At 48.0% G+C, this 24,511-nt stretch overlaps 1 protein-coding gene across 9 annotated transcripts in view; it reads right to left on the reverse strand.

Annotated features, from left to right (window-relative positions):
* Positions 1–281: 281 nt before the first annotated feature.
* GRID2IP (Grid2 interacting protein) overlaps positions 282–24,511 on the reverse strand; it is a 109,057-nt gene continuing 84,827 nt past the window's right edge. For 5 of the 9 annotated variants that reach the window (XM_048867694.2, XM_048867699.2, XM_075133367.1 and 2 more), the window contains 13 exons: positions 20,834–20,934; positions 20,148–20,265; positions 18,786–19,111; positions 17,773–18,186; positions 16,229–16,316; positions 14,328–14,417; positions 12,860–13,056; positions 11,276–11,431; positions 7,672–7,758; positions 6,145–6,274; positions 4,008–4,126; positions 3,364–3,528; positions 282–2,535 (listed from right to left, as the gene is read on the reverse strand). In XM_048867694.2, the coding sequence (XP_048723651.1) occupies positions 2,464–2,535; positions 3,364–3,528; positions 4,008–4,126; positions 6,145–6,274; positions 7,672–7,758; positions 11,276–11,431; positions 12,860–13,056; positions 14,328–14,417; positions 16,229–16,316; positions 17,773–18,186; positions 18,786–19,111; positions 20,148–20,265; positions 20,834–20,934 (2,063 nt within the window). In that variant the 3' untranslated portion in view covers positions 282–2,463. The remainder of the gene's footprint in view (positions 2,536–3,363; positions 3,529–4,007; positions 4,127–6,144; positions 6,275–7,671; positions 7,759–11,275; positions 11,432–12,859; positions 13,057–14,327; positions 14,418–16,228; positions 16,317–17,772; positions 18,187–18,785; positions 19,112–20,147; positions 20,266–20,833; positions 20,935–24,511) is intronic. The other 4 variants (XM_048867696.2, XM_075133368.1, XM_048867698.2 and 1 more) reach the window with 3 other exon arrangements.

A 24,511-nucleotide genomic window follows, 5' to 3' on the forward strand; every position in this document is an offset into this window, starting at 1 on the left:
CCCACCCTACTCTGAGTACTGATTCGCAGGAAGCCTCCTGCAGAGATAATTATGCAATGATCCCTTCTGTTCTACCGCTGCTATTGAGATGGTTAAGCAAGTTAAACCTCCCTAACTGGGGCAATGATGTCTCAAGGTAATAAGAAGGGCCATATAAAATATTCAGTCTTAAGATGTGCAGTTATAAAAGCTGCCAATCACAGACATGCACCCTCTTTATAAGGCTATTGTGGAAAACCAGGGCGTGTTATAGTTTTTACCTATAATGGACTCAAATGCAGTTGGAAGGCAGAAGGCAGTAGCTTTATTTTGGGGGACAGCACACAGGTTTTGGGTAGAGACTGAATTGTGACTATACACATAGTCCTGTTATCAAATAATATAACCATATCTCAGAAGTTCTGGTTCTCTGAAAATTTTCACATAAAAATACTATCTGGAAACAAAGCGACTGGAGTTTTAGCTATTTTGTCAAGTTACAACAGGTAGCAAAGTCTATGTACAGCATTTTCATTAATGACAGTTTCAAAATAACCTCAAAGGGTTTAAATACATAACATGTGCTTTAAAAAAAATCAGCTATACACGGTATGCAGCATCTGAAACACCGAAGGGAGACAAATATGCATTGTCCTATCATAAATCAAGAAGAAAAAACACAGATCTGATAATGCAATGCTTGGGCATCTGATAATACAATGCTAGAAGCTACTTGGCACTTAAAGCTGTAAAAACTGAAAACACTTGTGGAAACATACATCACTTTCTACAGCAGGGAGTTTTAAAAAGTACTGAAAACAAAGGATTTGATGCACATAAGGTCTCCTGTAAATAATGCACCAGTTGGTGATTCTCTACTCTCCGCACAGGCTGTGATAGGACCTCTTGCTCTGGCATCAAGTGAGGAGAAGCATTTGGATGAGAAATGTTACCTAAGCTCCAGATGTTGCTGGAGTGTTTCAAGGAGCAGGATGTTAGAGCACATCAGAGTTGAAAGGCAATGACTGCTTTTTGCACAAAATAATGCCCGACAATGTGAACGCACTGATGCTTCTTGCTGTAAGGATCTTAGCAAGCTTTATCACCTGGAGGCACATGCGCAGACCACAGAAGTCTAGTAGAGCATTAATCCCAGAAGGACATCTCAGATATAATTAAATTTACCTACAGAATAATCAGAGGCTGCCAGAACAATGAAGCATGGTGCGTACAGTTCTGCAGTTCACAGAATACACTTGGCATGAAGGATTGATTGACTCCTCCATTATGTCAGATGTTACCACAGAACTACAGGCCCTCAGTAAATGATTGAAAGGTACAGCACATACTTGGTTTCCTGCTAAGCTCTCTGGCTAGCCTCAGAAGCTACACTGCAGGGCTTTAGCTGCTTGAAGGAATCCCACGGATTGCTAGACTTTTAGACTGCCAAGGGTTTTATACTTTCTATGGAGGCTTCAAGATGCTCAGTGAACTATGTCTCCTGGCAAGTCCATATAGATCTGGTGAGGAAGATGTTAATTTTCTAGTGAACTGTCCAGACCCATCAGTCATTGCCACACACCTAAGCAAATATGACACAGCCAGGAAGGAATTTCAGGATTGTCCCATTGTATAAAGCAACCGGATGGAACCATATTGGATCCATGTTTGGGGACAAAGTGGATACACCATGCACAATTCTGGGAGGTAATTTCCTGACATCGTCACTGACCTTTCCCTGCAAGAGTCCAGGATTAAAGATTCTGAGCGAAACCCTGAAGCGCCCTGACTCAACCAGTGAGGGGTCAGTGGGAGTTCTGACTGCAGCATGGCAGGGACTCTGAGGAGGAATTCAGCTTGACTCATCAGCGGTTCCTCCCAAGGCTCCCTGGAGCGCATGCTCCAGTGGCAGGTCCATCACCCTTTCAAGGGGTATGCCATGTGCTTGCTTCTGTGCCCGACCAGCTCTTGCTCACTGTGTAGGGGGCAGGCCCTGGCCCTGCTCTCCCTCTGACTCCTGCAGAGCAGTGCCTGTGTCCCACAGTGGGAGAGTGCTGAGCCCCTGTTACATGGGAAGAAGAAAACGCTTTGTGCGCCCACAACAGAGTCCTGGGCAGGGATCCCAAGGTTTACTATTGCCGACATGTACAGATTCTGAAAAACATAAGCAGGTGTGTCTGCAAACCTGATTCAACAATACACTGGAAATCTAGGGCACTAAAAGTAAGATCCTGTAGTTAGGACTAACACAGTGTTTGTCTTAACTCTGTAACCCTGCCCCACCCCTACGTCCATCCCAGGACCCATCCATGGTGCCTTTTCACAGAAGTTTTGCCTACAGTGTCCAGATTACCATTAAACAAGCCCCTTTGCCTTGGTCCATGGTTCTGATTGGTGCTAACATGACAGCAGCATATTTACAACCAATAGGAACCCATCGCACTTTGTTGGCAATAAAGTGTTGCACCAAATGTCACAAGCCCATCACCAGGCAAGGGGCGAGGTCATCCTGGGACTGCGCTGGCTTTCGCAGGCCTGCACGTCACTGAGCGCCCTCTGCATGGAGAGAAGGAAACAAAACGAGACGTGTCATCAGGCAAAGCCAGCTCTTCATGGACAATAAGACTGCTTCAGACTCGCAGAAACACGCAGGACTGAGCTCTGCCCTCAAACTGCTCCATGCAAATTCTACCCAAGTCAACGAGTGGTGAGCATGAGTGGCTGAGGGCAGTAACTCTGGTTGCAGGGACAGTGCCAAGTAGAGAGAGGATCAGGCCTATACCCAACTTTCCTCTTCTACAGCAAGTTTAGTACAGGTGCAGGGGACTGCACTGAGCCTCCGAGACTGAAGTCCTCTCTTCTTCCACAGAACTAGTACAGCATGCGCTGTGCAAAGGCAGGTTTCCTGTGACAGTGCCCTGCGGGAGTGCTTCAGGGCTGTCCCGGGAGGACTGTCTGCAAGGATACCTCTGTCTCTGCACCCTTTCCATCCTTAGCCTTCTGCTGGGCCCATTGGCAAGGGGTGCCAACTAATGCCAAGTCTGTTGTGGAACTCGCTGCCCCTATGCTTAGATTCAAGCCCATGATCAGTGTCCTTCACAACAGCCCATCAGGTGGTAACAGCAATTGTTTCACTTTCCATCTGGTCAATATTCAGCATGGTGACCTAGAGCTGAAAGGCTCTGAAGTATCATCCGAGTCTCCTGAGCCAGCCAATTCCTGATTTGCTTTTCTTTAAAGATTTGGATTTTACTCACATTCAGAGCCAAATATTGAGCTAAAGCTAAACTAAGCCCCAGTAGCAGGTGATGCAGCAAAACCCATCCCGGGCCTTTACGGTGAGACCCCACCCACATCTGCTGGCTCTACAGCAATGCAGCTCACCTCAAACTTGCTCATGAACTCAGCAAAAATGCCAAAAAAAGATTCAGATGTGGTCTCTTTGGAGTCTTCCCCAAAAAAGGACAGCACTTTGCCGAATTCCTCCATGGCCTTATGCTGCAGGTCATCCAGAGATTGCCTCGTGGGATGGGCGCTCTCCAGGAAAGACTGAGAGGAGTGGTTTAAGGGAAAACTACACCATACTGTGGCAAGATCTTGAACAGATGTTGCTTATAAAGGGGTGGGTTTTCATCTACAGCCCAACAAAGGGTCCCCTGCAACGTGAGCACAGCAACTGTGGGCTGAGATACTAGTTAAAAAGAAACCCACACAAAAAAGGGAGTTTGTTTTGCACAGGCAATGTCTCTGCATCCATCTCCTACAACACAGGGAGAGACAACACCAAGAGCCTTCTGCCCACAGGTGAGTGGCTTCCCCCATGATAACTCTGCAAAGGCATGAGCACCGGCAGCCTCAGTGTGGCTCCATTGGGAGCCCTCTCACCTCTGGGTCATAAGGGTGGAGTTCCATACCATGCTCTTCACCAAATGGTGCCTCCTTACTAGATGGCCGGAATGCTTAACAAACACAGGGATAAAGAAGGCAGATAGTGATGTTTGTGATTTTCCCCTTTTATGGAAGGATACATTCATCACAATAGCAAATTTGTCCTCTTCAGCAGCTGGCATGCTGTGGCAGGCAGTCTCTATTTCACTGATGGTGGTGTGAAGGTCGTTGAGATCAGCTGTTAATGTTCTCTGATTCACTGAATAAGGAGGAGAGTTTAAAACAAGGTCATGAAGATAGTTCTGAGTCAGTGCTGGCTGCTACTAAACCAAAAGCAGCGAAAGTAAGATCCATGGGTCAAAAGCACACCAAGGGGCTTTACAATGTGGTCTACAGCTGCCCTCATCTTTAATGCAAAGGTTCTTCTTGTGGAGGTATATGTCTCAGCATATGCTGCTCCCTCTTGACCTGAGTGACCAAGCTGCATTGCATTCTGGGTGAAGCCAGACCTCCAGGAGGGAACAGAGACATTCTTACTGACCTCTACCTGAGTGAGCTACCCATTCTCCCAGAAAGAATTCATGATTGTCAGAAGGAGACATGCAGAGAACACTGGAGAGAAACTGGGTCTTGCCAAGTGCAAGAGGCCTGGGGGATTCACTGGCAGAGAAGGAAAGGTAGTTATGGATAAATAAGTACTTTGATGTGGGAAGGGAATTTAGTGAGTTTAACCACAAAATGAATGGATGGAAGGAAGGATATTGACTGTTAAGTGGTGGCGGGGGAGCAGGAGCTGGGGAGAAAAAACTAGTAATAAAGGAAGACAATTATTTTAAGAAAAGCTAGGTCAAGTGAGAGCACTGGGCAGGAATATAACAGGTGCAAACAGGCTAAGAGGAGAAAATTAAAATCTAGGGCCCTGAATCTCCTGTCTCTTACACTACACCAGTTTTATGCAAGTGCAACTCCACTGACTTTGACTGAGTTACTTCCAAATATCAGGGAGAGAGAAGAGACTTAGGCCCCATGTATGATATTCAGCATGTCCATGCTGTATGTTGGGCCACCACTGACACACGTGCATGACAAGCCAAAGGACCAGGAGACCTTTCAATTATATCTCAGCAACACCTGATGTCTGCAGTTAAAATGTGAACTCCTTGGAGCAGGGCCTGGGGTGGCCGTGTGTGTCGCTAAGGCACACAGCACAGAAACATTATTCTAAACAATCAAAACGCTGGGATCTGTAATCATCACAGCCACCTTTGTCACACCTGCACACTCAGGAGAATGGGGCCTGCAGATCACGTGTGGCTGTCAGGTCCCCAGCATGGCTGTGATATGACCCACAACAGGCCTGTGTTTGAGGTGCTTGTGAGCTCAGTACTTCTGCACCAGAGTCTTTCAGACATCTGGTCCTGACAGCGTGATGCTGATGTGCCATGAGAATGAACCAACCCAGCTGATGTCTGTGAATATTCAATATAACAACTGGGGCCTCATCTTTGCTGCTAAAAAGGTATGTTTTTCACAGCAGGGTAACTAACACACAAGAACAATCCTGAGGTAAGAACACTGTCCAAGGCACTTTGGTGTTACAATGAAGTACATTAGGCCAGGTCAGCACTAATGGGTCTGGCTTAAGATCAGCAAAACCAAAGAAGATACAAGGTCAGACCAACTACCACTGTAGGCAACGTCTCCTTTGGGGTCTAGCGATTGCTGCGCTGCCCAATGGGCAGACTCTGGGCTGAGTTCAAACACACACCCAAGAACTGGAACACTTCCCCCAAGGCATCTGAACTCTGAGCCTCCTGAGGCTGGAAATCTCACAAGAGCAGGCTCCCTTCTGAGATCTCCAATACTTCCTGCTTCCCACGGGGCCAGAAACACCAGGGACAGAACCTTCCCTATGGTATTTCTCCTCCATTGCTCACCAGGACATGGACGGGCCGAAGCACAGTATAAAGAGTAACTAATATTAAAATGGGAACCAAATGTTTTCAAGACACAAGAAAGGTTCCCTTTAAAGATAGGTCCAAACTAAAACTCCAGATCCAGATACATCCGTGCTTTATGGTTCCAGCCCATCGCTAGTTCTCATTTATCCAGACTACTTTCCCTGTCTCTATGTGTGTCAAACTACTGCAGTTCATATGCTATGCCTAATGGTGGCATAGAACCAAGAGGGGGGCGCAGAGAGGCCAGAGGCAGGGGAATCCTTCATTGGCCCTATATCAAGACAGGTGACCCTGAGGATGCTCCTTGTTTATTTACCTTTGGCAGCGAGCGGAACTGTAGGAAGGTCCTTGGCAAAACCCAAAAGTTCTGGGAAATGTTGGCTAAGTGATTTGGCAAGAATGTGCAGGAAAGTGGATTTCCCATCAACGGTCTTGGTTGTGTTCAGCTAGAACAAAGCAAAACAGGTAAGGAGATTCCTACACACGTGAGAGTGGGTTTTTCACTGACCATTCAGCCTCCATGTGCAGTTTCCAAAATACTGGCAGAAACACTCACGCGCCTCTGCTGGGATCACTCTGCACTCACGTCCCCAGGAGCTCCCACCAGCAGCAACGGCACGTTATGGATTAATGTTTAAATGTGGTGTTTAATGTTTACACAGTATATTAAATCCAGATTAGTGAAATGGAGAAACTAGATGAAACCTTTCCCCATGTTGGGGCAATGTTCCCTCTAATTTTTCCCACCCATGTGCAGAATGAATTTTGTTAAGTGCACCAATATGGAGGTGAGGTGTGACACATCATCTTCATATAGGTACACCTAACAAAATTCATGTGGTTGGGGTAGGGCCGAGGGGTTCAGAATGTGGCAGGGGGCTCAGGGCTGGGGCAGAGGGTTGGGGTGCAGGGGTGTGAGGGCTCCGGCTGGAGGTGTGGGCTCAGGGCTGGGGCCAGGGATGAGGGGCTCAGGGCTGGGGCAGAGGGTGGGGTGCAGGGGTGGGGGGGAGGGCTCTGGGGTGGGGGCAGGCAGGAGGGGTTTGCGGTGCAGGAGGGTGCTCTGGGGCTATGGCGGGGAGAGAGGACTCCCCCCGGCTCTCTGTCCCTGCAGCAGCACCTGGGCTGCAGGGGGAGAGGCACCTCTCCCCGCTGCAGCAGCTCTGAAGCTGGGGCCGTAGGATAGGCGCCCCCTCCACCGGCCCCAGCAGGTCCGGGTCGTGGCATACTTGGGGCAGGGGGGCCGCCTGGCATAGCTGGGAGCCAGGATAGGTTCAGGCCAGGGGAGGGGTACCTGTCCCCTGGCAGATCCCCAAGCAGGTTCCCTGAGCGGCCTCCGTGGTGCTAAGTAGGGTGCTGTGCAGCTTACAGGGAACCTAGTTTGGGGGCCCTGTGAGTCTACCTCCACCCCAAAGCATTTTCTCTTTATGCCCCCTACATCACCAGCACACCTGAGCTGCATGAGGGCACAGACAGGCACTCAGATACTACAGCAATGGCTGCAGTATAAGAACCTATACAGAATAGCAGGCCTTCTCCCTGGAGATGTCCATGGTGCCACCACAGCACCATTATTAGCTCCTGCCAACCTAGGAACCGAGTGTGAGTCTGAGACCCCCACAGGGAAGCACACTGTGTCACCACTGGCCCAGCCATGCTTTATAACCCCTGCCTTGGTACCCCCACCCTGCCACTAACATGCTCCCTTCAAGGGGCCCTGAAATGGCCACTGCACTCAAGAGCTGTCTTTGGAAATACATCCACTACCCTGGTCCCTACCTGAGCTCCCAGAATTCATCAGCATGAGAACAGCATGTGCAATGAGGATTGTTCCCATTCGCCTTACCTCAGTGAGGAAGTTGATTTTAAAGCCTGTCGTTTTATTGGTCTTGGGTTGCCCGTTATTCAGATAGTTCCCCATTGCCAGCACAAACTGCAAAGAGAACCTCCCATGAGTGATCAGTCACCGAACCCTGAGCTGTTACTCTCCCTCCCTCCCGTCCTTCCCTTCCCACTGTGTCTCAGGCTGGGCTGGAGTGGACACATCAGGAACTCAGCAGGGAAGCTAGTTTTGGTGTAGCACCTGGATCATGGATAGAGAGCACCCCTGTGGAATAAGCTGAGAAAACAAGCTTATTTGTGTGCCAGATCAGGACATAATGTGCACGCTTGGAATGCTATGAAGGGAAACTGCAGTGATTCATTACAATGCATTATACGGACGAATAAATGTTCAGGGCAAAATTCTGCCTGCTCTTTTGTGAATGCACAGTCAGTCTCTTCTTCACCCTGGCTCACCTGCACAGGAGCCAGGCACAGTCCAGGCAGAGCACTCCCTTGAACTCTACGCCCCGGGGCTACCAACAGGCTAGCAGCATCCCAGCCCCATGGGGATTGGTCAGTTAGGTGGGGTGTGGCCAGAGCTCTCTATTTCCCTGGCTCTGTCTGGCAGGAGGTGCTGCGAGGAATGTGTGCCACTCCTTTCGAAGACAAGTGTAGGATGCACAACATAGCAGGCTCAGCACCATCAATGCTCTCAGTCAGCTCTGGAAACTCTTCCAACTCCAGTTCTTTTTCTTCCCTAATGAGGGCTACAAAACATACCACGTTGGCCATCTTCAGCATTAGCTATCTCTGAGTAATGACTGTGCAATTATTTCAATCGAACGGTCTTCAGGTATGTAAAAGATGATGATACAGAAGATGGTGATCAATTGTTCTCCATGTCAGGCTGGATATTAGGAAAAACTTTCTAACCCTAAGGATAGTTAAGCACTAGAACAGGGTGCCTAGGGAGGTCGTGGAATCCCTGTCATTGGAGGTTTTTAAGAACAGGCTAGACAAACACCTGTCAGGGATAGTTTAGTCCTGCCTCAGCGCAGCAGGAATGGACTAGATGATCTCTCAAGGTCACTTCCAGCCAGATATTTCTCTGATTCTATGAATCAGGACATACGGCAAAAGGGTCATTTTTCCACCCACATACATAACTCAGCTGAACTAATTCCGAGGCTGTGTCAGCAGTGGGCTGAAACAAAGCATGGAAAATGGTAGCCTAAAAAACAACAGGGAAAGAAAGTTCTGAGTAACTGGGAAGGGAGGAAGGTAGGGAGGTAGAATGGAAACTGGAACATACCACGAACTACAGTGGCTGCTTCAAGCACGTTATCATGTTTATTAAAAATGAATTCTCCATGCAGTTTGTGGGAATACCCACTGCTGCTTTATTAGGTCTGTAAGAGCAAACAGTGTCTCTCTCAGCAAAAGCTGCCTCTGCAGTTCCCAGCAGGTGCTCCAGTCTGATGGTCTAGAGACCAAGGCAAAGAATGCAGTTCCCATGTGAATATACAGGAACTCCGGAGACTTTCAAAGTCATTTGGGGGTCTGTTATTTACACGTTTGGTTACTGACTTGGAGGGGGCTTGTGCAGTCAGAGAGCACAGTGGGAGTTACAGACAGAGGATTGTCCTGAAGGATCTGCAATCCTGCCTTAAATTCAAATGGGAACTTATGTCCTGATCCATCGCATCGCACTGGCCATGAGGCAGCTTCTTGCATGATAGTTAATGATGATTTGTATGCTGTATTTGACCCCTAACTTTGTGCAGGCATGTGTGCGTGATAGATTTACTTTGGCTTGCAACTCGAGATAGTAAACAGAATCTCCTTTATATTCTGCAGCAGTCTCCCTTTCAGGATCAATGTGCTTACGTTTTGAGTATGTAGGCCCTGCCCTGGGATCTGTAAGCCTGTTGTATCGGGAGCTCTCCTGTTGATTCAATAGCAAAGTGCCCATGCTCTTTGCCGCACATGGAGGTCTTTAGTGAAAGGGTCACATGTAAAGAATTCACTCCACAGAGCCATCCTTTCCCTTCCTTTCTGTCCCTCTGACCGTTCCTTCACAGTGGGGCTGTGCAGTTTTGGAAATAGGCTAGGACCCCCAGGGCTGAGCCTTCAATAAAGTGCTCTCAATGCCTTTCATTAGAAAAGGCCAGTCACAATCACTGGAAGATGATTCAAGGAGAGGCCCCAAGACCTGTCATGACAAGAAGACGGAGGAGCTAAAGGAAAGTGGGGGATCCCCTTGTCATGAGAGCTGGAGACCACCGCTGGAGCTATGTGAATTTCTCATATATACAAGTTAATCTGTAACCAGCTACTGGCTCCAGACTGCTAACTAGGTGTGATCTGGGTTGCTGCAAAAAGGTCATTAAGACATTAAACATTCATTTGGAAATGTCCTTTGTCACATTGTGTTCTGTTTGTTTTACTAGTTTCTTCTAAAGCATGAAACTGATAGCAAGGGGCAAATCTACAAGCCCCACACTCAGTGGATCAGTCAGGAAGGCAGGGATAGGCCGCTGCAGTCCAGGACCAAGCTGGACAGCAAGGGAAGAAGGATTTTTTCCATATGGCAAAAAATTTTTGGCTAGCTAGGACTTCACAATTGTCACTGTGCTGCACACCACAGCCCCTCAGATGTTCATAGCGACTGCTAGGTACAGCTCACATCCTCCTGCTCCAGAAGCCCAGGCTCTGGCCACTTGAGCTAAAGGAGAATCTCTTAGGCTCTGTAAGCCCACATACAGCCAACCATTCTGCTGCAGTGTTAACATGCAGCCAGCTGTCAATTCTACCCCGAGCCCAGGGTTGGTCCTTGATGGAATAAACCAATAACCTGGACTGGATCAGCATATGCATTAACACTCTCCCCATCCTTACACCATACATGCATTCCAGAGGAGGGCAGCGTTGGGACCGTCTGGAGCCCAAAATGCTGCTGTAGAACCCATGAGGCCCCTACACATGGATGCAATATGTGGCCTTCCATCTCCAGGGCACAGAATGGAGAAAAAGAGTGAAAAGAAATAATTGCATGAGTTCAATGAAGCTTAAAAAGAAATTGACCTGCTCCCCATAACTCCTCTGCATTTCTCCTTCTAGAAGGGCCAGCATTAATACTAGCAAAACTAAGTCTGCTGCTGCTTGGGGCTTTGCTCTTTCACGGTCCGTGCAAGCTCTGCAACTCATGGGTCAGACCTATCTCCTCAGCAGTGAGACCATGGGAGAAGGAAACAACCCACTGGCAGCTCCCCGCTCTGGGAATCAGAGCAGAATAGAATGTCCCTCTTCTGGCAGAGTGGGCCTTAAAAAACATGAAGGTGGTCCTACCTTAGAGGAACTCCTGGAGAGCTCAGTAGCTACCACCGCTGCCTTACCTACTGTGGCAAGGGGAAGGCCTTAGAGAGTGTACTGTTTCCATCTGTCTTTCAGTTTCTCCTGAGAATTGTGATGCCCCAGCAGGCTAATGCAACACCACCACTGATCCAAGGATGCTGATGGGCTAGAGGGAGCCCTCAACAGGCTGGCACACTGTGCGCGCTTCGCTGGGTGGCGGACCCTGGATGCCTCCCAGTGGCTATTACTGGTAATGAGGTTTGTTCTCTGACCTCTAAGATCTTAGCCAGTTTCTTGCTGCTTTTCAGCTCCAGGGATGCCTTGCAAATACACTCATAGCTGGCTTTGATCTCCTCTGCCTTCTCCTGCAGGGTGGTCTTACAGTAAAGGCTGCGTAGCCGGGTTTTATATTCTGGTACTGATAACATCTGAGAAAAAAGGGAACAACAAATTACTGGGGTCACTGTTGATTAACTTCCTCCCCTCCCACTTAACATGCAGTGTTCCCCTTAATGCAGAATTTCCCTCTACTGTGAAGCAGCGCTTGCCTGCCCTCTCTCAGGTATCACTGGGTGGCAACTGTGGGTAGCTACTGATGTTTTTATCAGCAATCGCTTTCAACTCACTGCCACAGACTGGGTTTAATGCCAGTATCCACCAGAGAGTCTGTCACTAGGAATCAGAGTAACAGCCGTGTTATTCTGTATTCGCAAAAAGAAAAGGAGTACTTGTGGCACCTTAGAGACTAACCAATTTATATGAGCATAAGCTTGAGCTGTAGCTCACGAAAGCTTATGCTCAAATAAATTGGTTAGTCTCTAAGGTGCCACAAGTACTCCTTTTCTTGTCACTAGGAAGAAACTCACAGCTGGGCAAAAATCGCACAATCAAAGCTCAAGCTCAGCTGTTTGGTAACACTGATTTGTCACAATTCCCATCCATTTATAGAGTGGTAACCACATGGCAAGGGAGATTTGGGAGACGCAAATCGCAGACCCAGAGGTCGATATGCTTTACTTTGGTACCTGAATGCAGGGCAGTTCACAAGGCCTGGCCACATACTTATATGTCATCAGCTAAACCAAAACTCAAGAGCAGATCTGGCTATTCCACTGAACACACACCAGCCCCCCACCCCAATAGTGCTGTGATCCAATACTAACAAGCAGATCACAGAATTCTGATAATCCTTTCCTCTCTGCATTGTGTTCCTGGGCTGTAAAGTTGAAAACTGGTCAGAACATTGCATTATTTCCTTTAAAAAAGGAGCCAGCTCTGTGAAACCTACTAACCATTACACTAGAGGAAATGCAACCCTGGATTCTGGAACTTCCTCCCTGACTCACTTCCACCCTCCCCTCATTAAACCAGTTTTTTTAAACACCCTCCTGCCAAGAGGCCTATGAGCCCTGAGTCTTATCTCAAAAAAACACTGGCAAATTAGACCTGAGAAAAATCTACAAATAAAACCAAGTCTAGTTAATAATCCCAGAGGTGCCGAGATGTAAGCTAATCCTCCCTGCTCAACCACGTGGACTCCCAGGTGCTCCACCTCCCTCCCCGGGTCTGCATAATGTGGGTTTAGGCTGTAGGCTCTATTGTGCAGAGACCTTGTCTCCACCCATGAGTGTAAAAGGCCCAGCACACTGTTGGTGCTACACAATTTATACCTGATAACACCTGTAGCTGTTTGATTTGATGCAGGTTAGTCTATGACACAACGCGCAATTATTCTCCTATAGCTGGCTGAACTGCTTCCATTTACACTGGCTGGAGTTTCAGCAGGACCATCCCAATGACCCTGCAGTGACCCAATGACCCCATGCCTCCCCCATGCCCAACCACATGGCAGCTACCTGCAGGACAAACTGGTCTGGCTCACTCAGCTTGCTGGGATTGTCCTGATAGTTCTGGTACTGCTGGACCTCCTCCGCATCGGGCGCATACAGCAGGAGCTGCTTGATGTGAGAGGACTCCAGGCGGTCGCTCTCCATTGTCATGAGAATCTGGCGCAGCTCGATGTGTGAGAGCTTGAGGTGGGCTATCAGGATGGCTGGGGAGGAGGAGGAGGAAGGGCATCAGCTGGGGCACAGGGAGGAAGCAGACTCCAAAGGCTGGTTACAGTCTATATGAGTTTTAGTGTTAGGGAAAAGCTGCCGGGTGGACACCCCAAAGAGAAGCTCCATAGGGGCAGGAGGGCAGCCTCTTGGCCTCTCTGCTGAGACTGTTGGCAAGAGGGCCACCTGAGGAGCTGTTTTTGTGATGTAGACACCTGTCCAACAGGAACTGGGCCGGGACAGTTATATCTTTTCACCCGAGCCACCAAACCACCATCAGATGGTAAGAACTTTCAGTCACTACCCAGCTGGGCTGGATTGGAAGATGCAATCCAGAGGTAGAAGACTCCATTCCCTTTCCCAGCCCCCTTTATCCAAAGTGTGTTTGGAATATGGCTCATTTACATATATCCGAGTGGAAGCAATGCAGGGCATTAGCCTGGGTGACAGAGCAGAAGCATGTCAGGGTCTAGTCTCTCCATGGAGCTCCCCTAGGATTAATGGGATTCAGGTGCATGATAAAGTCAAATACCTAACGGTAACATTCTGCCTTGTTCTATGCGGTGCACAGGGGGTGGAGGACACATGAAGCCTCTTTCTCCTCTGCACCTCACAGCATTCCCATGCAGGAGCCTGGCAGAATGGTGACCTGTCACTCTACTGAATGCTAGGCAGCAGGACCAGGCTAACGTGTCCACTTGCATTCCTTGGATTCCAGGGGGAGTGGCCAAGTTGTCTGGGATCACCATCAGGACCTCACCCCCCATCTATGTGCCTGCTGGTGCTTCATCCAGAGACAGGCGCTGGGGCAAGGCACACTGATCCTTACTGGAGCAGTTGTAAAGATCAGCAGAGTGTGCTGCCCTCAGGTGCTTCTGGCCATGTTCTGCAGTGTCCTCTGCCTTGCATCTCCTCCCTGCCCGCCACTCTCCACAATGTGGGAAGAAAAGGCTCTTTCCTGGGGCTGCCCCATTATCCGGAGCTCTATCCACCCCACTCCAAGCCCGTGAGTCACATCCCATCTTTATAGTTCTCCTTCAAGCCTTCCTTTCATTAGCTTAGGGCTGACTCTCTCTGCTAGCCTACAAAAGGCACTGTATTGCAGTGGCCTCTATTGTCCTGTACTGACCACTGCACCCAGGCTAGCTGGGATGTACCTATTTATCTTTGCTCTCTTTTTACCTTTCCAGTTCTCTATACTGCCAGGTACTGCCGTTCCATCTCAGGACCTGTTTAGGGTTTTGCTTCCACTCTGACATTTACTTACATGTGTTGTAGGCCTTTTTGTGAGACAAAATTTCAACCACATCTTTCTTTTTAAAGGATTCAGGCAATAGAGTTGGCTCTGGAAGAGAAACTGAAAGATTTAATCAGATGTAAGGACAGGCTCAGCTGACTCCAGCACAGAGGAAACTGGGCTGAAAACAGTGAGATAATGAATGAAAGTGAGGAGACATGATGCTTTGGGCACAGGAATGGCTCCGGGAATCCTTGAATTCTGTAATTCAAAGATCTCCTCAATGGAAGACTCATGCTGAGCTGAAAAAGGTAAAACAAGAGGTGAGATACACAGAAAAATCCCAGATTGCTCCAGAAACTTACCTGGGTGACAAGAAGAGGAGTACTTGTGGCACCTTAGAGACTAACAAATTTATTTGAGCATAAGCTTTCGTGAGCTACAGCTCACTTCATTGGATGCATTTTCCACTGAATGCACCCGATGAAGTGAGCTGTAGCTCACGAAAGCTTATGCTCAAATAAATTTGTTAGTCTCTAAGGTGCCACAAGTATTCCTTTTCTCTTTGCGAATACAGCCTAACACGGCTGCTACTCTGTTACCTGGGTGAGTTAGTACCACCTCACCCTGCCAAAAAGCCTCCCAGACTAGCACCCCCGAATGACCCTCCAAAACCACTGTCAGATTTATTATCTGACCACAGAAATCCCACTCAGGTTTTATTCTTCTCAATTCAAGTGAGTCACAGACTCTGCCTTTCTAATGCTTAGTCATTACTTCCTCCCACACCCAGGAGAGCAATCGGAAGCCACCCATCCACCTTCCCCCAGGAGACAGACGGGTTATCACACCCCCATGTCCCCCAAGAGACAGACCTGACCTTCCCCCACACACATACACACTCTCTTTCAGCTATGGAACTGATCTTCATTCATTAAAGGTTGCTCTGCTAGGAAGACAGACCAGGACTCCCGAGTTCATGCTTAGAGCTCCACCTGGAGTACTTTCTAGTCCATTCAGTGCCGTTAGCTTCTGACCCTCAGTGTGTGATTTGCACCCACAGACTTGACCTGTGTCACATAACTGGGGTGCCAGCTAACCTCAGTGGGGCATATACGCTGTGTCTACAGCAAAGCCATGATTTAATGAGACTCTGTCCACTAGGCCTAGGGCCAACATTTAGATTTGTGTAAAAAATATTTTACATTTGAAACATATAAAAGGAGAAGGGGGTTCCCAAATCTTATTATGCTTTCATGACTTTTTCAGGGCCTGGTTCTCAGCAAGGCAGATGCCCAAAGCTGCAATTCTGCACATAATTTGCAAACTCAGATACCAGTACTGTGAGCACAAATCAAGTATTTGTGCATGCAGTTCGCCAATTAGATGCCCGATTGGCCATTTGCATGTGCCAATATCCTAATATGCAGAGAACTGTAGTAACTGTGTACACTATTTAGATACAAAGTTATGCATGTGTTTTTGGTGCAGGTTCAAGCTGCTGGTATTTGAAAACCAGGCTCTTAATGATAAGGAAAAGAAGTTTTTGCATGTCAGCTTTCCCATGTAGTGTGGGAAGCCGAGATACAGCTGCATGAGAACAAGTAGTGAAACTGAACATAGAAAGTGAAACTATCCATTTGAGTTTCACAGCCCGATTTTGGTTGAAAATAAACAAACAGCATCACTGAAGAATATTAAGGGAGATTTTAAAATAATCTCCACTTTAATAATCTGAGTTGTTATTTAGTATCGTGTGGAAGAATTATTGGTAGACCATTATATATTACTTCTGTGTTGACAGTGTCCCTGGAAATAGACATTATATTACTGATTACTTAGTTCTTTCACCAGAAAGTGTTCCCTATGTCTGTTCTGCATCAGCTCTAGGTTCTAGTGGCAGCATGGCTGTTCATAAGTGGTTTACTTACTTGCAGGCTTTTGAGTTCCAAAATGAAGCTCCAGGTCGAGGTATTTGACCATATCACTCAGTTTGTCATAATCTGAGTCTTCTCCAAGCTGCAGGAGGAGGAATATAGACAGTAAGACCCTGTCCCAGGAGGAGATCTCCATGCTGCACGTCCCCATTCTGTGCTGCGTTCCCACCCCAAAAGCCCTAAACTATGCAGCCCCAGAATATGTAGAGACAGGTGCATTTTTGTGGCATTTTCCTTATAACTGGGGTTTGCCCACTACAAAGCCATTGCAGACACTGGAGTCTATGTGGTCATGAATTTCTCTCTAACAATGTCCTGGAGCAGAGGTATTTTTTAATATCGGAGTCTGACTACACCCCACAGGATCATTCTCTGTTCAGAAGACAGTCCCACTGGAGTTAATTTAGCAGGCTGTATGACATTTAAATTTAAAAAAATAATAACTTTTCAGCATGTTTCTTGGGCAGATATTACTTCACTAATGCATACGATGGGAATTACACAAACCTCAAGGGCCTTTTGCATTCAAAAAAATCACTGAGCAGAAATACTTCATTCCCAGGCCCCCCAAAAGGGGAGTGAGAATCAAATTTACAGGCAGAGTACTCCAAGTTAATTCACAGACTAAAATCACTTGGTGAATTAGAGACCTGCATGAAAGACTGCCCCGCTGTTCATTTCTAAGTTTTCTAACGCTGTTTAGGGAAGAAAGTACACAGCTTGGAATTTAAATCTCACAGGGCTCAGCTTTTTCCAAATCAATTCACAGCAACTAACATTCACCTCAATCAAGTCAAATCCTATCATTTTACCTGAGATAAACAGCTGAGTTCTGTGTCACCACTAGGGGGCGAATCATAGTCTACAACACCGTCTAATGAACACTTCTGGTTCTAGCCTCTCATTCATCTCTCCAGTTGTAATGCACCCATCCCTGTGCTGGCTGGCAACCTGGCTGGCATTCTTCTGCTTTCCAGCATGTTCACAACTTTTAGCCCACCCCTGTCGATAAAAATGCAATTTCCTCCGGCTGGTGATTGATGACAGCTCCTGCCCACACTGACCAAGCCATATGGATATAAAGGAATATTCTGCAGCGTGCAGCTGGGGCAGATCTTATTTGATACGTTTTCCACTAATAATCACACCTGACCCTTATGTGGTTCTTTGGGTTCTGATCCAAACAAAGCAAGGATGAAATTAAGTGAGAGGCACCACATAATACAGCAGAATAAGAACTGACACCTTGGGATAGATAAGTGAGTCCACCTGTTTCAGTTTCTTGCCTAAGGAGTGGCCAACCCCTGATATTCCAGGGGAAGGGAAGAACACCCCCACAGAATGCACCTGGCCAACTGGAAATGCTGCTGCACATGAGGAAATCTTCTTTCCTGACCCCTATAGTGTATGCCTTGGAGCCTGAGATTTGATTACTTGGATTGTTAACTTTGCTGATGTAGACATCAGTGTGACTAATGGACCCAATGTCATCCTGAGCCTGAGTGCTGTCATTCCAGTTGCTGGGTTCCATACTGTACCTGCCCCCAGATGGTGCCTTCCGAGTTCTCCACTTGCTCCCACCGCAGCCTTTTGACGCTCATGTGGCTGGATTCACTCCTGCGATGTACGAGGCCCCGCTGCAGCAGGGGGGGTGCACATGGCACTGGTGGGGGAGGTGGGGGAGGAGGAGGGGGAGGAACTGGGTGTGAGTGACTCCCTAGGGTTTTGGAGAGTGGGGAGGAGATATTTCTGGTGGCCTCTGAGCTCAAAGTGACTGGTCTTGGATCATGGAACTGCGGTGGGGGCGGGGGCGGACTGAGTGGGGGAGGGGGGATGTGATCGGATAGGGTGGAGTAGGTCAAAGAGCTCCCTTCATCGCTGCTGCTGATGTACTCGCTGGCACTGCTCATATCATTGGTGACATAGCTGCCCTGGTCATCATGGAAACTCATCTGATTTAGGAAAAAGAGAATATAACTACACCATGAGAAAAGCTTCTACTCCCAGCCACTGGGCACAAAAGCCCACAAGGGTACAGGCTATAGCTCGAGTTAGCACAACTCGTCAGCCATTAACATGACCACTCTGTAGTGTGGACACAGGCTAGCACCTAGGACACAATTCACTGGGAAAGAATTCACATCTTCCTGCCGTGCAAAGAAGCATGATCTTAGTGCCTCACGGGAGGAGTGCAGCGCCCGTGTGCATTCAGCAGCCTCAGTGGGGCCACTCTCACTCAAGCTAGGCTGACTGGATGTACATTACATCTACAGTAATGTAAGTGTAGATAACTTGAAGTTACCTCTACAGTGCAGTCAGGCCCTGGGAGAGCTCTCGGCCCTAGGATCGCAGTGTTGCTGTACAGCTCAGAAGTCTCCTTCATTGACCCCATCCAGCTACTTCTGCAGGAGCCTCCCCGAGATATAGCCACCAAGCTTCTCCCTCCTGCTATCTGAGTCTGATGCGACTGTACCTCATCCAAACAGGGAACCCAACCTGAGGGAGCCCAGGAGAGCCCTGAGTGCAGCCCTGTCCAGCTCCCCTTGCTCACCTCCTCGTAGTCATTCTCAGGTGTGAGGAAGTCATCCACGATGGTGACCCTGTGTCCCAGCTCCTCACTCAAGGCGTCCAGGAAGCGATCTGTGTCCCGGCTGCGGGGGGGCCTGGAGAAGGTGAAGAGTTTCTTCCGTCGAGACAGTGGGCTGAGTGTGTAGTCCATGTGCTTGGGTGAAGGGGCAGGGCTGCTGTCTAGGCTGACGTAGGGGTTGGACTCTGTGCTGCTGGGGGAGGGGATGCTGCTGTGTGGGTGGTAATAGCACTGCTGGGAAGGCAAAGGATCACTCTGCCAGGAGATCGTCATCCCCGACTTTCGAACACCTGCAGGAAACAAACAGTGCTGCAGAGTAGACTCCTCCAAGCCTACATCTCGTTTAAAAGCAGGGCTATGAACATTTCCTGTGGTCTAACACGGATGCCTAGACTTCACCCAGCCACGGGTCACTAGAGCAAACTGTTTGGAGCTCCAATGTCTGTGTACAATACAGCAACCTTGATATAAAGGTGCAGACTGGAGAGATGATAGTTGCCAGTATCTATCATCTATCCTGATCTGAGCAGAAACTTCTTGGATCAAACCAGAGCATGGCAACTCCCCAATCCTCCCCACTGAAGAGGAAGGTCACATTCTAGAATTCTGTGGGCCCCCTTAGACTCATAGGCTGCACCATTGCCTTCCTTCGTATAAAAAGTTGCGGTGATGTGGTGCACAGACCCCACACTGACCAAGAAGGGGTTAATTAGGGTTCTGGGTTCCATAAGCCCTGCCCCAATACACCTGCGAGAGCTGTCAAGCCTGGAGGGAAGGTTAAAAGGCGGAAAGCCCAGCTCAGTAGTGGCTGACCAGCAGAGAGAGGGGACGTCTTACGCTAGCTCCTTGAAAGAAGGAGTGGATGCAGCCAGGGGATGTTTATAGACTACCTGAAAGGAAGTGTGGCTGGGGCCAGGATCTAGCATCTAGCGGTCTCTGGAGAGAGTCTCCCTGGGGGTAGGTAGGGACGGTTACACTTCACACAACTAACATGTTTTTCTTTTGGACCTGGGAGATTGTGTTTGTTGTCCTGCCCAAGCCCTGCTTAAGGTCAGAGTATGACCAGGGAATCAACAGGCCCTTCACCCACTTTCTCCCCAAAAGAGGATGACTGCCTGCAATAAACCTGTGATGACTTCACCCTCCTGGAGCCCATGCAGTAATCTGTCATGAGACCTCAAGTGACTTGATCCCAGGTGCAAAGAGAAATGTAACACAATCCTGGGACTTCATAACTAGCACCAAACCTGCATGTTGCAGGTCATCATACCAGCTAGAGCAAATGAACTGCCTCCATCCCAAAACCAGGAGAAAGAAAGCCTCTACCTGCAGCGTTTGCCTGGTCTGGGACAGGGGGTGAATCTCTGTGTGTGGTGGCATTAGCCATCTTTCCTGCAAAGCTGCTGATCAGGCGATTTTCTAACTCTGCATAGACAGCCGACATCTGAAAGCAAAAGGGGAAAAACAACCATAAATGTCCAACTCTGGAAGTGTCTGAAAACGAGTGACGTAAAGGAGGAAGGCTCTGTGTCCCATCCCTGATCCCAATTGCTCTCTATTATTGATTGCATTAAAAAATCACCCTTTTTTAAGGAGCATTTGGCACTAAAGGAAGATGATTCCCTCTTTTCTGAATCTCACACAGTTCACGCTCCCTGATTAGATTGTACCAAGGCTTTGAAAGATGCCCGTACTGTTAAAGCAACTGACTGCCAGGGTAATTTGTTTAGAGAGCCACTCTGATGAGATGCTGAAGGGATTGTGTCTGGCATGGGAAGCAGATACCAAGATGAAACATTTGCATGCAGCTCCCTTAGCACCCTTCCCTTGTTTATCTACCTTCTGATGTGAACCTAAAATAAAGTCAAACTGTTCTGCTGTCCTGTGAAGTCAAAATGTTACATATTCATTGAGCAAGACGCTGCCCAGGAAAGCTCCTCTCTCCCAGCCACCACCTTCCTCACAGAAAACCCACCCAAACAGCTGCACACATAGATAGCCAAGGTTCAAACCATTTTGGGGTTGGGAGTCTCTGGAAGGGATGTGCCGTCACCCGCTTGCCTCTCTCCAGGCGTCAGTCGACTTGATACTTCCCCAGTGTCACTGTGACCTGCTGGGAAAGGAAAGAACTGCCAGTGATGTCCCTTGTATGAGCATCCTTTGATTTCACTGCTGCACCTGCCCACCTCTCACTACTCAGAGAAAAGGGAACATCCACTCACATGAGACTAAGGGCCTGATCTCATCTTCCCTGTGGACCCAAATATCTCACTCCCTTCAGCGGAATCTTTGGATGCGGAACAAGGATAGTTCAGACTTTATGGACTGTACAGTCCCCAAACCCTGAATGAATGATGAAGAAAATGACATATTTCCTGCTGCACTGTGGGTAATTTGTTAAAAGCTTCATTTAAATTGGCATCTACACTGTAGGACAGGGTCGCTCACTCGGGAAAATATTTGTGTAGAACACGCAAATGTGCAAAAATATTTTAATTATGACACTTAGCATGGAGACACCAGACATCACACAAGGAATTAGCTGTGGTCTAGTGATTGGAATACAAGCCTGGCAGCAAGGAACACCAGAGTGCTAACTGCATTTCAACAGCTAGACTTATGCTTGGGGGCAAGACACTTTGCCTCTCTGTGTTTATAAAATGAGGATATTTAGTGTTCACCTGCCTACCTTGCTGGTGGGTTGGTGTGAGGGTTCATGTAATTTCTCACTGTTTAAAAGGTGCTTAGCATTATTATTACACTATAATCCATGATGCACTTTACTGGTGTTGCACAAATTTTCAGCACCAGTTGCACGGTCTCTAGTACAATGTTGGGAGGAAGGAACATTACCCAGTTTGTCATTAGGTATTTCTAATGTATCCATCATGGTGCTGTCAAGGTATCTTGTTACTGCAACACCAAAGGTTTTCTCCTTTTTTAATAAATCCCTGGATATTGTTTCATTAAGACACTTCACCCTAGTTGTCATGTGCTGGATAACAGATGAATCCAGAATCACTGCAAATGAAAAGCACGTGCCACAGATTCTGAGCTGTCACCAGAATAAAAGCAGGAGCACAAACAGTGAGGGTGAGACGAGGTAAGCGTTGGGACTCACAGGGTTACAAGGGGGACTATGCAGATAGAACAGCTTTCCTAGGACAGCCACTCCACTAGCAACAGGCTAGCAGGCATATTCCTAAACTCATTTTCCTCTGTGCCAAATGTGTCAGAGTGTTTTTTCTGAAGTTGCCATTAATAGCTGGACTTTGTCCATTCAGAGCAAACGGGTCAAAGTCAGACCTGGTGTGAGTGGGTGGCACACCATGGCTTTCTCGGGAGATGTGCCTGCTTATACCAGGGCTGAATTTGGCCCTAGATTTGGAGATAAAAATATCTGGGCTGAAAGGAATGTAAATCTCTCCATAGGCTCTTTAACATTTGGAAAAAGATGGGGATTAAAAAGCATTTCCTCCCTGGCAGTCACTCACCCGCATTTCTAAATAGAACTGGGAGTCTGAGCCTGCTCTCAGGAGAAGTGGCCACGGCGGCCAATCAAACCATTAACCTCAGGCCAAAGAACCAGATCGGCCATAAGGGAGAGATGGGCTGCAACTTAAAGCTGAGCAAATCAGTTTAACAAAAAACTCTAACTGAGTTCAAACACTGTCAGACCGTCCCACCCTGCAGCATTATTGCTCATGGTCAGAGGAGTTCCAGGGGCTTCTTACTTCCTGCTGGACATGGAGGGGTTAAAATACAGCCGAGGGACAGATCCCCATCCCATCTCATGCCCTTGTGCTATAAAAGGACACCCAGATGTAGTAGAGCCAGCACTCCAGGTGTGTGTTGGGGCAGGAGGGGACATGGCTGGAACACCTTGTACTCCAATGATCCTGGGCCAGCCGGATGGCCCCTACAGGGTCACTATAGTTTATGCATAATGCCACCTTTGCTCCCCTTCTTGGGGACTGGAATCCTGGGGTCCTCACTCAGTCCTCAGGCGAAGTGCCCACTGCCTTCAATGAAGCTTGTCTGAGTAAATGCTGAGTAAGGCCTTTAGGCTTTGACCCGCTGAAATCAATAGGTAAAACACCTGAGCAAGGCCTGAGTAAAATCTAGAGAAGGAATTTAGGATTTGCAGCTCAACAGGCAGAAATTCACCAGGCACCCTGCAAATCCAGCAGGTGCGGGTAGCTTGGGTTACATTCAAAGAAGCCCCTGTTTTTGGGTGTTCATCTGAATCTCTGGCACTTTTGCCACTCCTCACTAGCAGTAAATAGCAGACAGGCTGATACTATCTTCCAGTTTAGATTCTTTGTCACCTTGACCTCGAAAACCTTTTTAAACATGTGGTTTGTGCAATAAAGACAGCTGGAAATCTGCTGGGTATTGTCTATTCCCAACACTCTCCTTTCAGTTTGGGACCAGTTCATTCCAAATATTATTAGGACAACAGGTCACGCTTTCCTCCTGCTTTGTTTTTTCAAAAGGGCAGCTGAGGACAATATTCCTAACCTAACAGATGCCAAATATCTGTCTGGAATGTGAGGCTTCCCTCTGGCTAATGCAGTTGTCTTGCATTCCATGCGTTAATGTCAGTCACAAGAAATCCCCCTCAGCAGCAGGTTACTGGATTCTCCCAGTAGAAAGTTCTTCTAACTGGCGGCTCTGATAGCATCCTCCTTTGATAGCTCAGTAACACTACAGTCCCTGTTAATGGTGACAAGTTCACATGAGGACTTAGGTTCCCATTTTTAAAAGCCCCATTATCCTCCAGGTTAGAGGCACCTGAGGCTGTTACGTCAGAGGAACATGGCTGGTTATGGTGAGTCGCATGGTGCTGAGAAACCAATGAGTGAGAAAGCGCCACAGTTAGAATTCTATTCTGCACTGGGTGCCAGCTGCTAAAGGGAGGTGAACTGGCTGTGACTGCATATCCAAACTATCAAGCGGGATCTGGCAGAGAACTGAGGTAGAAGGATGGAGCCAGCAGCAGTGTGATGCTCTCCTAGGGAGAGCTGCAGGGGTTTCAGGATGCTGGAAGGAGGCCCTGAAGGAAGGTAAGGAGGCTCTGCCTTATCATGGGAGGAGGAATGAGGTGTTTGCTGAGGAGAGAAGGAAGGCTATATCAATCCCCCAGTGCAATTCATGCACTGAGAGTGGCTGGACAGGTTAACAAGCCAGGACTCCTTCAGAACCAGCGTTTGTGGTCCTGGGGACTTTCCAAACACCATTTTAGGTGTGAGCCTTGGGAGGTCTGGACAAGCAATGATGAGATCCAGAAAGAACTACGGATCCAGACAGACAGAAGTGAGCCTCATCCTTTAATGCTGCAGAAAGGCTTATCCCTGGAAGAGCCTCAGTGCAGGGGCTGTTTAGATGATTATTGCTAATCCACTGGCCTGGCGGCCCACTGTAATTCTCCCTGGCTGCCCCTCTGAACAACGTTAGGGACCCTGAACAAACAACTTACAGCCTCCACCCAGGCAGCTTTTCCATTAGGACTTTCTGATGTTAAATACTTTGTTCCTTGTCTGAACAAAAGTGGATTTGCTGCCACGGACTGTGAGCCTGACTCTCTGCTAGATTGTACCTAGTGCTGCTATTTAGACCAGTGTCAAATCAAGGACTGAGCTGGAACAGCTAGAAATCCTGCATCTTGGGTCTGTGTCCTCTGGGCCCAG

This window comes from Caretta caretta, chromosome 10 (assembly GCF_965140235.1).
Source record: "Caretta caretta isolate rCarCar2 chromosome 10, rCarCar1.hap1, whole genome shotgun sequence".
In the NCBI taxonomy this organism is placed as follows: domain Eukaryota; kingdom Metazoa; phylum Chordata; order Testudines; family Cheloniidae; genus Caretta; species Caretta caretta.